Source organism: Berghia stephanieae, chromosome 6, assembly GCF_034508935.2.
Source record: "Berghia stephanieae isolate SIO BIC M18660-M18661 chromosome 6, UCSD_Bste_1.3, whole genome shotgun sequence".
Classification (NCBI taxonomy): domain Eukaryota; kingdom Metazoa; phylum Mollusca; class Gastropoda; order Nudibranchia; family Aeolidiidae; genus Berghia; species Berghia stephanieae.
This window is the reverse complement of record NC_088365.1, coordinates 15932622-15945121: the sequence shown is the minus strand read 5'-3', so window position 1 is coordinate 15945121 and position 12500 is coordinate 15932622. Positions and strand designations below refer to the sequence as shown.

Genomic DNA, 12500 nt, shown 5'->3' with positions numbered 1-12500 from the left:
TTTTTTCATCTAGATACGCTTTTATGCTCGTCGGAGAAATATTTCATAAGGGCGTCCGCCATTGTTCCCATAGTTTAGAACCAGTTACTATGCGTCATCACGAGGGAAGTGACGTCATGACTGTTGAAGCGTATTGATATTGTTTCCTTAATACTACAGCAATCGGGGATAAACCTCAGCTCCATGAGCTTGTTTTCCCCTTTTGTCCCATACAATCCGTGACGACAAAATCGAAAATTAAATGATAACGAAAGCAAGTTACTGGACTACGAATTGATTTCTTTGACAAGCTTTCTGTCTACTAATTGATATTGTTTACTTAAAGCTACAGAAATCGGGATAAACTTCAGCTCCTTGGTCCTTATGGCTCTGTAGGACAACTATTTTTACCCCTTACCATCAATGATGAGGAATTGGAAAAAGGCACGTCATTTCTCGATTTAGAATTGAGTTCTTTAACAAACGTCATGACCATGAATACTCTTCAACAGTCGTAACGTCACTTCCTTCCTAATGACGCATGATAACTTAGTAACACTGGCTCTAAACTATCGGAACAATGGCGGACGCCCGTATGAAATGTTTCTCCGGCGAGCATAAAAGCGTATCCAGAGGGAAAAAAACATAAATTTGATCATGTTTTGACTTTTACACATTCTGATCACAAGGCATATGAAAAGTTCTAGCCAGCATGAAGAATAAAAAGTAATGATTTTCTTTATTTAGAACCAAGATGGCCGCCGTTGCCGGGCGGCGTGACATCAGACTACTGAATCCAATTGAAAGCGGTTCCTTAAAGGTGTCACATGAATCGGGATAGATCTAGATATATTTAAAATCCTAAGGGGCCTTATGGCTGCATGACTTTCAAAGACATCTTTTTTTTCTCCCTTACCATCAATGTGGACGAATGCAAGTGTCTGGACTTCGAACTGACTTCTTTAACCTTCAAGTCCTCTGCTGCTATTATCCACCTCCGACTTTTTTCTTGTCTTTTCTTTACCATTCTGAAGAGGAAAAGGAAGAGCGTTTTTGAGAGAAGGATAGAGATAGACATATAGATGGATAGATAGATAGATAGATTGGACAGAGGGAGAGAGAGAGAGAGAGAGAGAGAGAGAGAAGAGAGAAGGGCGGGAGAGAGAAAGAGAGAGATAGACAGACAGATAGATATATAGATAGATGGAAGGACAGAGAGAGAGAGAGAGAGAGAGAGAGAGAGAGAGAGAGAGAGAGAGAGAGAGAGAGAGAGAGAGAGAGAGAGAGAGAACAACATGTCAAAATATGATGATTTTCAGTCTGATATCAATCTGATCGACACGTGACCAACAACTGAATGTCAAATTTTAAATTGTCGATCTGGGTAGAAAAAAGGAAGGAGAGTTAGGATAAAGTTTTCGTTTTAACTCTTTACAATCTAGTTTCAATGTTACTCAATTTGACATCAGGCTCACAGTTTTACCAAGAGACAATAGCTAGCAGCTTTTTGGAACCCCGCAACGCATTGCTGTGATCGCTCTCTTGCTGAAAACGGTCTAATCTGCAATAATGTTTTCTTGTACTATGACATTAGCCTTCGTCCAGGAAGTTCCCTGGTTCGAGACCCGTCGAAAGCGGAAAAGTTTAGTTCGTATAAAGGCTATGCACTCACATTCTCTCACCGCACTCAAGTGTAAAATGAATACCGGCCGGCAACAGCGGTGTCTTTGCCAAAAAAAAAGTAAAAGCGCCTTACAGATGCCATGTATTCTCATCTTACAAGTCAAGTGATTCTGTTGGCTTCAGGCCCCGTTTAAAGCGCTTTAAACACATTTTGTGTATATTCCGTTATAGAAAAAGCTCACATTATGACTAGTTAACGAATGATGAAATTTAAGCTCTGAAAGCAAATCGAATACCGCCATCAGAGAGTTAAAACTGATTAACTCACTCAATCCTAGAGATTTTTCTACTTGTCAAAATTGGAAAAAAAAGTATTAAAATGAGCATGTACATAGATAGTTTTATTCAACTACCATTAACATGCAAGATACTAAAATCATTAGCTTTAATACCACGCCTATAATTTGTCCCAGAGAAATGCAATATAAATAGGCCTGGGGTAAAAGTAACCCCGGGTAAACTACGGGTATAGTCGGTGTTATGGTTTAGTGAGTTAATGCTAATTGCCCGTATTATAAAATTGGTTCAGGTCTTTATGGCAGGGCAAAGGGCTGGAGGCATGCCATTGATACTAATCATCTTATATTCTATTAAAAGTTAAGTTTCATCTCTTGATGAGTGCAAACTCCACTCAAATTTTTTAAACGTTTCCAATCGATTAATTAGTCTACAAATTAAATTGGCAATTATCTTATTTCAATATTATTTCTTAATCCTAAATCTCAAATAAACACAATAAATAGAGGTGCAATGACCGCACGGTCAAAAATGGTCTGAAAATGGTTAATATTATTTCCTTATTTCTATTAATTTGTTATTTGTGGAATATTGATTCGTTCTCTTCGAGTTATAATAGTAAAAAAATACATTTAAAAATTGAGGTTTATATAGCGCAATATCCACTAAATGTGCTCAAAACGCTTTACAAGGGGTCACTGGTCAACAGCAACATTTAACATGTAGGACGGGACATGACGCCTGTTAGGCAATATTAAAATTTTTCGGACAAAGACAAAGACAGAGCTGTTAACGGCCAGGTACTCATTTTACGGTGAGAGAATGTGAGTAAAGAGCCTTTTCCAAGGACTCAACTAATCGCCGAGCGCGAGGCTCGAACCCAGGACCTTCCGATCCGAAAGCGAGTGTCATACCACTGGACCACATAGCCGCACAATAGTAATAAATAGTAATTATAGTAGTAAAACTGCCTAATGAAAATCTTAGAAATTCATAGTTTCCATGATAATGATAATAATTGTTCGTTTTAAAGACATGTAGGGAGTTCGGCTATGTGGTCTTGTGGTATGACACTTGCTTTCGGATCGGAAGGTCCAGGGTTCGAGACTCGCGCTCTGTGCATAGTCGAGTCCTTGGAGAAGGCTTTTTACTCACATTCTCTCACCGTACTCAGGCATAAAATGAGAACCTGGCCGTTAACAGCGTTGTCTTTGTCCGAAATAATAAAATGGAATAGACGCTTCAATAATTTACAAATACAGATGGTGTAGACGGTTCGGGTTTTCCCTTTGTCAATAAAACACGATAAATGAGACACCAAAGACAATTGACAGATGAGAAGATGGCATTCTTAAAGCGATCGCGGCATACTCAGCGAAAAAACGTTTATCAGAATCTCTATTTTGTCAGTGATGGAGCACAAGGGAGTCGAGTGGGAAAAGTGATATACTGAAACACAGGGGTCCTGGGTTAGAGCCCTGTTTCAGACATTTTTCGGGGTTTTTTTCCTTGGGTAATATCATCATTGCTGCATTTTGACAAAGCATCCTTTTATCATTTCCACATTCAGTATCTAGATACTTCTTTCACACCAAAGAAAACAATACTTCTTCCACACCAACCAGCAGTTAGTTACGTAAAGCTTTATAATTAGAGAGCAGAAAATAAGGTGCGCAAATTCTATTGACTTTTGTTCACAGAACCCTTTTTTTATAGGTTGAGCTTTAACCCTCTCCTTAACACCTACAGCAAAATCGTCACATTTGTTACGACACAATATACATTTTTTCTTATTCAGATTTATTTTGCACATGACGAACTTTGAAGAATGATTTTTGTTTAATTAATAAGAACATAAAGTTGTTTTGTAGAGAGATTTTTGAGTTTAAAATATCAAATCTTCTGCTTGGTAAGCCTACCTCATATACAAGTAGACAGCAATGGACACAGCAACAAAGACGACCAGCAAGGACGCAGCAACACCCGCCGCCACTGCCACATCTGAGGGTGAGAAGGTGGTAACTTATAATAAATTATGATGTCTCATTAGGGTCCTTATGACTATTTGTGACCCATCGTCTCAAAACGGTATTTTGTCGGAAAGAGTCATTTGCTTAAAAGCCGAATTAAATGTTAAACTGGTCAAAAATATAAATTGTTGGCATTAGCACCCTAAAATATGATGTCCATTCTCCTCAATAAAAAATACAAACTGAACACAAGTCTGATATTTCTGGCTATAAATTCAATTTTAAATATCTTAGCCATCCCGACTTAATACCGTTTTGAGGCGAAGGGTCTCATTTGCTAATCTGACCAGAAAAAAAAACAACTTTATTATCTAACACTTGTTAGTTATACAGTAGTGCTCAAAAGTAACGTTACCATTTTGAAATGCTCTCTACGGCAAGAAATATGCATGGAAGGAAGTTAAATTATATAGCATATTAAAGAAAATTGAATTTCGTTTACAAGGGTACCAAATATTTTCATATAGAAACCACCTCAAGCGAAATATGGTGGTTTGAAAGCCATCACTTATAGATCCCAATTTGGCAAACATAGAACTGAACACAAGATAATGCATTCGGTGTAGCAAGTTTCCCCATTCGGATTCCAGTAAGTTGCAAATATTTCCACATTCTTTGACAACAATTTCAGATTGCTGTTGTTATCTCTTAGATCTTTCCTTTGCTCTGATATCGAGATTTCGATATCCTTCTAAAATTTCTATATCAAAATATTTTAACACCCGCACAATATCACCTTGCCATATTTGGATTATGTATATAAATATATATATATATATATATATATATAATATATATATATATATATATATATATATAGAGAGAGAGAGAGAGAGAGAGAGAGAGAGATAGATAGATAGATAGATAGATAGAGAGAGAGAGAGAAAGAGAGAGGTGGGTTGGGGAAGAGAGAGATGGAGGTAAACAAAAGAGAAAGGGTTGGAGGCAGATAGAGATAGAGAAAGAAAGCGCGCGCGCTTGTGTGTGTGTGTGTGTGTGTGTGTGTGTGTGTGTGTATATATGTGTGTGTGTGTGTGTGTGAGTGAAAGAGAGAGAGAGAGAAGGGGGGGGGTGGGTTGGGGAAGAGAGAGATGGAGGTAAACAAAAGAGAACGGGATGGAGGCAGATAGAGATAGAGAAAGAACGTGTGTGTGTGTGTATGTATATATAATATATATATATATATATATATATAAATATATGTATATATATATATATGTGTGTGTATATATATATGTATGTGTGTGTGATATATATACATATATTTATATATATATATATTTATATATATATATATATATATATATATATATATATATATATTTATATATATATATATATATATATATATATATATATATATATATATATATATATATATATATATATAGAGAGAGAGCGAGAGAGAGAGCGAGAGAGCGAGATATTTTAATGAACGATAATCAAAACAAAATTAATGACAAGCCAAGACTAATAGCTGATTTGAGGAGGCGTCGTTATCAAATGATCCAATCAATACAGGACACGAATTATTGGAAAAGACATAGGTCTAGTGGATGTCCACACGTACACATAGATACTACCGATCCAGAACAAGCGCTTTTCATAGTTTGTTCAAAACTTTAAAACCAAGTAGCTGACAACGAATTAAGATTAATAATAATAATAATAATAATAATAATAATAATAATAATAATAATAATAATAATAATAATAATAATAATAATAATAATAATAATAATAATAATACATATCTATACAGCGCTCATTCTCGTGTAAAACACAAGCTCTGGACACTTTACAAAATATAAATCATCATAGATTATCAACAAAACGCCATTAAAAAATATATGAGCATTTTGGCCAACTTTTAAAAACTGATGTTGATGAATTAGGATTACTAACAAAATACATTTTTTTATTTTGGTCAAATTTGAAGAATATCAATGAATTAAGGTTATCCACCAACCAAATTTTTAAATATTTTGTTCAACTCTTTTAAAGCTCATGTCGATAAATAAAGATTATATAAAAATTACCTTTTTAGTTTGGCCAACATTTTTGTTTAAAATATCGAATATTTCTAAATGATGAACTAAACATCTTTTTTGTTTTGGCTAAAAATTTTGAAACTGAAATAGAAACATTAAGATGACCCTCACCCTTTAAGAATTCTTAAATCTGGGATAACACTGCGAGAGTGCTATCACATAAAGAAACATTACAAACTACCAGCACAGTATGAAATGTAAATTTTGGTTCAAATGGCATGCTGGGTAAATTAAATAAAAACTGATAGCATGTGTACTTTTCTTTTGACTGATTTTGATAGTATGCCCGCATTATCACACGTAAGGCTCTGACATGATATCCCTATGGAGGAAGAAGACCGGGGCGGACAAGAAATAGTTGGCGAAGACACAAGGTGAAGGAAGGAAGCAGGAGAGGTGGTTACACAGGGAAGCAGGTTGAAAAGAAAACCCAAAGTAGAGTCAAATTGTGAAGCATCATTGATGGCCTATGCTCCGACTGGGGTTAAGGACTTAAGTCAAGTTTGTGCGGCTATGTGGTCCAGTAGTATGACACTCGCTTTCGGATCGGAAGGTCCAGGGTTCGAGCCTCGCGCTCGGCGCATAGTTGAGTCCTTGGAAAAGCTCTTTACTCACATTATCTCATCGTACTCATGTGTAAAATGAGTACCTGGCCGTTAACAGTGTTGTCTTTGTCCGAAAAATTGTAATATCGCTTAACAGGCGTCATGCCCCGTCCTACACGTTAAATGTTGCTGTTGACCAGGGACCCCTTGCAAAGCGCTTTGAGCACATTTAATGGATTTTGCGCTATATAAAGCTCAATTTAAAAAAAAAGTTATCAGTTGGTAGTATCGTTGCTCGCCGTCATAAAAACATGTTTTTATTAATACTTAAATAAAATATAATAGAGAATAGCTGATATTTACCATCCCCTTGGCACAAGCTCCCATCCCAGTCACAGGCTGGATGACCCCGAGGTGTTGCAGTGTATCCCCCAGGCCATGTCGGTGTCATGTTGGAAGCCAAAATCACTCCGCGGCCTCTGAAACAGAAAGGTGAGACCATCAGTTTACATCCTTGCTGGCAGCGTTGGCTGAGCGCTATCGGTTCTCAATCTCTACAATAATAACGTCAAGAGGGGTCAATATGGTTAATTTCGATTACAAAATAAAAAAGTTGGTCAATAATTCGTCTACTTTGACTTTCCATTCTCTAACGGGTTAACTCTCTCCTTACCAGTCATTTTCAGGATTTTACCCAAAACTTCACACCCAACTAACACAAAAATAGATTTTTTACCACTCAGACACAATAGCAGTAAAATTCTTGCCATACATTAATTCTTTAGTAAAACATGATCTGCAACACACTGTTCATTTTCTTTAAATTTTATGAAATTTGAATAAGAAAAATGTTGGTTTTATAGTAACACATGTGACGATTTTCCTATAGTTGGTAAGGAGAGGGTTAACGGAAGTTGGTACAGCATTGTAAACAAATAGAGAGTAAAGATAATACCGAAGACAGTGTTCTTATTGCCATTCGCCTGCTAACCCTGACTATCACTCACTGTTTGTTTGTACTACTTATGGTCGTTGTTGAGGAAAACTAGGTCAGATCACTTACGGAACTACATCTATTACAAGATGATTATCACACTCATCATCCAGCGTGGCTTGTACTCTTGAGCACGTTGCCAGTCAGCTGTCTCCACGAATCTGTGTTGCTTTTTAAATCACTTTTGACTATTCCTAGGTTATTTAGATATGTCATTCTTTGTCTTCCTCTAGCCCTCTTTCCTTCGATCATCCCAGATGTTACCAACTTTTCTCTTCCGTCTCTTCTCCACACATATCCCAGATACCGTAACTGCCTCTTTCTGATGGTATCGATCAACAATTCAACATCGCCATCCGGAAGTATAACTGACCAACACCCAAAACTATGTGTAATCATATACATCTGAATAATACAGTTTAGTGAGAATTACTCATAAAAGCGGATGGCAAAAAAAAAAGCAATAACAAAGACTTTAGTGACGTCAACGTCATACTATCTATTACATTTTTGTTCATTTATTTCTTATAAAAAATGGGCATGATCTATATTAACTTTCCATGTGCTCGAGGTCATTGATCACATTGCACAAAATGTCCTCAAAGTGACCCACTTAGTGAAAAGTGTTCACAGCTTTTTAAATATCTAACATCGCGACGGTCATTTGGTTCAGCTTGACACATGGGTATGTTTATAACATTTGTAAACAAAGCAGCGTGTTTACATTTGTTAAAAAAGATCAAATCGTTGGACAGCAACAAATCATGTGATTGATGACCTGGTTGGACGAAAACATGAATATAGATCGCTCCCATTCATGAATTACTTTCCGAATCTTACCTTGGATTTGATCGCAATAGTGGAATGTAACAGCCATCCTTTACATTGTGTAACATGAAATATGAATCACGACTGCCTTCATTATCGACGTGGAAACGCCCCGTTATACCTGAAATAAACATTATTTCATCTCTGACAAAACGCTTTTTAAATAAAACCCATTTTGGTCAGATAAATCATTTTAGCTTTTAATATCTTTGTTATGCGCCCAGAGCCCTCCAGATGAAGGAATGTTTGGCGCACTATAAATCTATACCATTATTATTATTATTATTATTATTATTATTATTATTATTATTATTATTATTATTAGTAGTAGTAGTAGTAGTAGTAGTAGTAGTAGTAGTAGTAGTAGTAGTAGTAGTAGTAGTAATAGTAGTAGTAGTAGTAGTAGTAGTAGTAGTAGTAGTAGTAGTAGTAGTAGTAGTAGTAGAATAGTAGTAGTAGTAGTAGTAGTAGTAGTAGTAGTAGTAGTAGTAGTAGTAGTAGTAGTAGTAGTAGTAGTAGTAGTAGTAGTAGTAGTAGTAGTAGTAGTAGTAGTAGTAGTAGTAGTAGTAGTAGTAGTAGTGGCATTATTATAATTAAAATGACTTCCTTCTTGTAGGCATACATTTTCTCGCATTGTGGATCGGTGAAAGTCGTTATAAGAATTTGAGATTTAGGTCGTTTTTATCGATGACGCATCTCAAAGTTTTCAAGTCAAAATGTAAAAAGGTGAGTTTTTAAATATCTAAAATACTGCAACAATACAAGGCTGTTATTGGGTGAATTTTAATGCCAACTTCTCAATCACTGCAACAATTCAATGCTTTAATTGGGTGAAATGCAATGCCAGCTCCTTAATCACTGCAACAATACAAGGCTGTTATTGGGTGAAATTTAATGCCAAATTCTTAATCACTGCAACAATTCAATGCAATAATTGGGTGAAATGTAATGCCAACTTCTTAATCAAACATTAGATATGAAACAAGATACAGATTTTTCTAAATTATTATTATTATTACATTTTTGATTTATGTTTGTCTAAAAGTAAGCGAGAAAACCTTTATCATCAATGCTTTTTATTATCTAGTATTTGAAACAAAATGATGAAAGAGACAAAGACGAATAATGCATGGTTTTATATCATACATACATTTTCCATTGATCCAGAATAAATGATTTCATAATTCCTTTTTACGAATCAAGATATGATGATCACATGATGAATCATTTTTACAATAATATAACTATAATTCAAACATTGCTGATGGCTTCGTATATTTATGAGAGGCATCTGAAGAGTTTACGGGGTATCCCCAGAGCTCAGATAGTACGCCACTTACTTCAAACGCAAAGGGACTAAGATTGATCCCGAGTGCAGTCGAGATTTTTTTCTGACCCATCCCCCCCCCCCCGGTCCACCCCCAGTAGCGAATGGGTAGCTGGGTCTGTTTTTGAGATGTTCGCCACAAAATATTCCATTTCTAGATCATTTAAAAAAACTTAAGAAAAATAATCGCTTTTATCACATTTTGAGGGTTAAAGAAAAATTTCTAAAAAAATTAAAGCAGAAACTGATGCTCAAGCAAGAAAATTATAGTGGTCTCCCAAACAATGGGGGGGGGGGGGGGGGGGGGGGGTTCGATAGATCAGTTACTAAAGCACTCGCTTCACATGCAAATGACTGAGATCGATTCTAGGTGAAGTTGACAGGTTTTTTGTTTAACTCGGTATGTAAGATCTGACGAAAAGTACCAGGAGATGGATTAACATCCTATCCAAACGGCAGGAAGCGATTGCTCTTGTCACTAATTCCATCTGGATAAACTCATGCTACGTGGGCCTATGGTTCTAAAATACTAAACCCTCTCTTTACCAGCCATTTTCATGATTTTTCACCAAAACTTCACACCCTACTAACACAAAAGTAGATCTTTTATCACCCAAACACAATAGCAGTAAGTTCTTGCGATACATAATTTCTTTAGTAAAATATGCTCTACAACACACTGTTAATTATCTTTAAATTTTATTTTGTACAAGAGAAATTTGAATAAGAAAAATGTTGGTTGTATCGTAATGAATGTGACAGGGGGCAGCGTGGCTCAGCCGTACGGTCTTTGCTTCGTACCCAAAAGGTACCGAGTTCGACTACCCGCCTCGTTGTGTGGCCTTGAGCAAGTCACCTCGCCCTAGCTCACTTTGCGGGGCTGCACTGCGGCTGACGCCTGGGCTATTCCAGTCTTCCCTTGGAATAGACCCTAAAGACAAATTTCCCCTTGGGGATGAATAAAGGGTTTTTTTAATTTTTTTATTATTGGTAAGGAGAAGGTTAAATTAAAAAGTAACCTCTTTCGCAACGGCTCTATTAGATCCGGTCGCATAGGCATTCCATGCAGGAATATAATTAAACCATCAAACAGGATGTTTGATGTCAACAGGAATCACCCATGGTGTCCAAGTGAGCAAATTGGGGGGGGGGGGGTTAAGAATCTTGCCCAAGAATAAAAACGAAAGTGCCTGAAGCAGGACTCGCACATGGGACATTCCGGTTCACAGTGCAATGCCTGAACCACTCGGCCACTCCCACCCCCCTCGCCCGTCATGTCCCGTCCTAAATGTTAAATGTTGATGTTGGCCAGGGACCCACTTGTAAAGCGCTTTGAGCACATTTAGTGGATATTGCTCTTTATAAAAGCTCATTTAGCTTCCATTTAGCTTCCATAAAGGACTACTATCTACCAACAAAAGGCCACACTAACCATCAACGGTAACATTGTAAACATGTTGGACAATTTCAGATCCATTCCTGGGGTTCCCGCCTTCAGAAAGAGTGGCTTCCACCGCCTCGATATACAGTTTCATGGCATCGTAGAGGAGACCAGCGTGAATACCATACTGAAAATGAAAAGTCAATTTTTCTAAAGTTTTAAAAGTTAAAGTTTTATTCACTTTACTGCCGACATGTTTGGTAACCTCCTCCTCCCTCTCCCCCCTCCCAAAGGGACATATAGATAGTTCGAAGATGACGTCACTCAGGTCTTTGTTAAATTTTTTTGCCATCCGCGTTTATGAGTAATGCTCACTGAACTGTATTAACCTGACTATAAACGTTCATGGTTACACATAGTTTTGTGTGTTGGTCCGTTATACTTCCGGATGGCAATGTTATGAGCTTCTTAGCCAAGCGCATACTATCTATACGATTAGCCGTCTGAAACCGACATGGAGCGTGGCCTTCGTAAAGTTATGGCCTGACACTGACCAAAAAATGACGTCAAAATGCCAGTCTTTTTCCACAAAAGAAAACAAATCGTGAATTGTATTCAATAGTTCAACCTATGAAATGACTTTTTTCCATGAGCTCTACTAACGATAAACTCACTAGGAGGTGCAAAAAACGTCAAACTGCCAGACCTTTTGGATTTCAGTGTCAGGCCATAACATAACGATGGCTACGCATGGAGGCGCTCACTGATGCCAGATATCAGCAGGGAGACTGCGAGGAGAGGCCAGGGGAGAGACTGTAAATAACAAATACGTGTTTTGTCTAACACTCAAGTACATGGACCGAAGCATAGTTTTTAAAAAAATATATTGTTTCAATATATTGATAGTATGCGATTGGATAAGAAACTCATAACATTGCCATCCGGAAGTATAACGAACCAACACACAAAACTATGTGTAACCTTAAACGTTTATAGTCTGGATAATACAGTTTAGTGAGTTTGACTCATAAACGCGGATGGCAAAAAAGCAATAACAAAAGACCTGAGTGACGACAATATCATACTATCTATATATAAGGTGTGCGAAAATATTATTTTCGTGATATTCGCAAAAATATACTCCAATTCTAAGTTATTTAAAAAAAAGCTAAGGAAAAAAAATTACATTTTATCATCTTTTCTTGAGCAAATGGTTAAACTTCGAAGCTTTGTATAAGCGCTATATAAGTGTTCATTCAATTCTTATTATAATAACTGACGATCTAGCATCAACATTTTTAGTAGGTATGGCTTTTTAAAGTGTCGAAAAAGTGTGGACAAAGTTGATATTCATTTTTTAACCTTTAAGAAACTATTAATTTCTGCTTTTCTATTAGAGCTAGATTACCAGTCGTTGGTTAATTTTACATTATTCAACTTAGAGA

The 12500-nt window shown here is 36.6% G+C and overlaps 1 protein-coding gene across 1 annotated transcript in view; it reads right to left on the bottom strand.

Moving 5' to 3' along the window:
• Positions 1–12500, bottom strand: part of LOC144975781 (atrial natriuretic peptide receptor 1-like) — a gene marked incomplete at its 3' end in the record, with an annotated part of 93313 nt that overhangs the window by 22959 nt on the left and 57854 nt on the right. Inside the window, exons 7-12 of the mRNA XM_078919969.1 lie at positions 11107–11242; positions 8360–8468; positions 6889–7004; positions 4461–4595; positions 3819–3900; positions 896–1007 (exon numbers count right to left, since the gene is read on the bottom strand). Of these exons, the coding sequence (XP_078776095.1) occupies positions 896–1007; positions 3819–3900; positions 4461–4595; positions 6889–7004; positions 8360–8468; positions 11107–11242 (690 nt within the window). The remainder of the gene's footprint in view (positions 1–895; positions 1008–3818; positions 3901–4460; positions 4596–6888; positions 7005–8359; positions 8469–11106; positions 11243–12500) is intronic.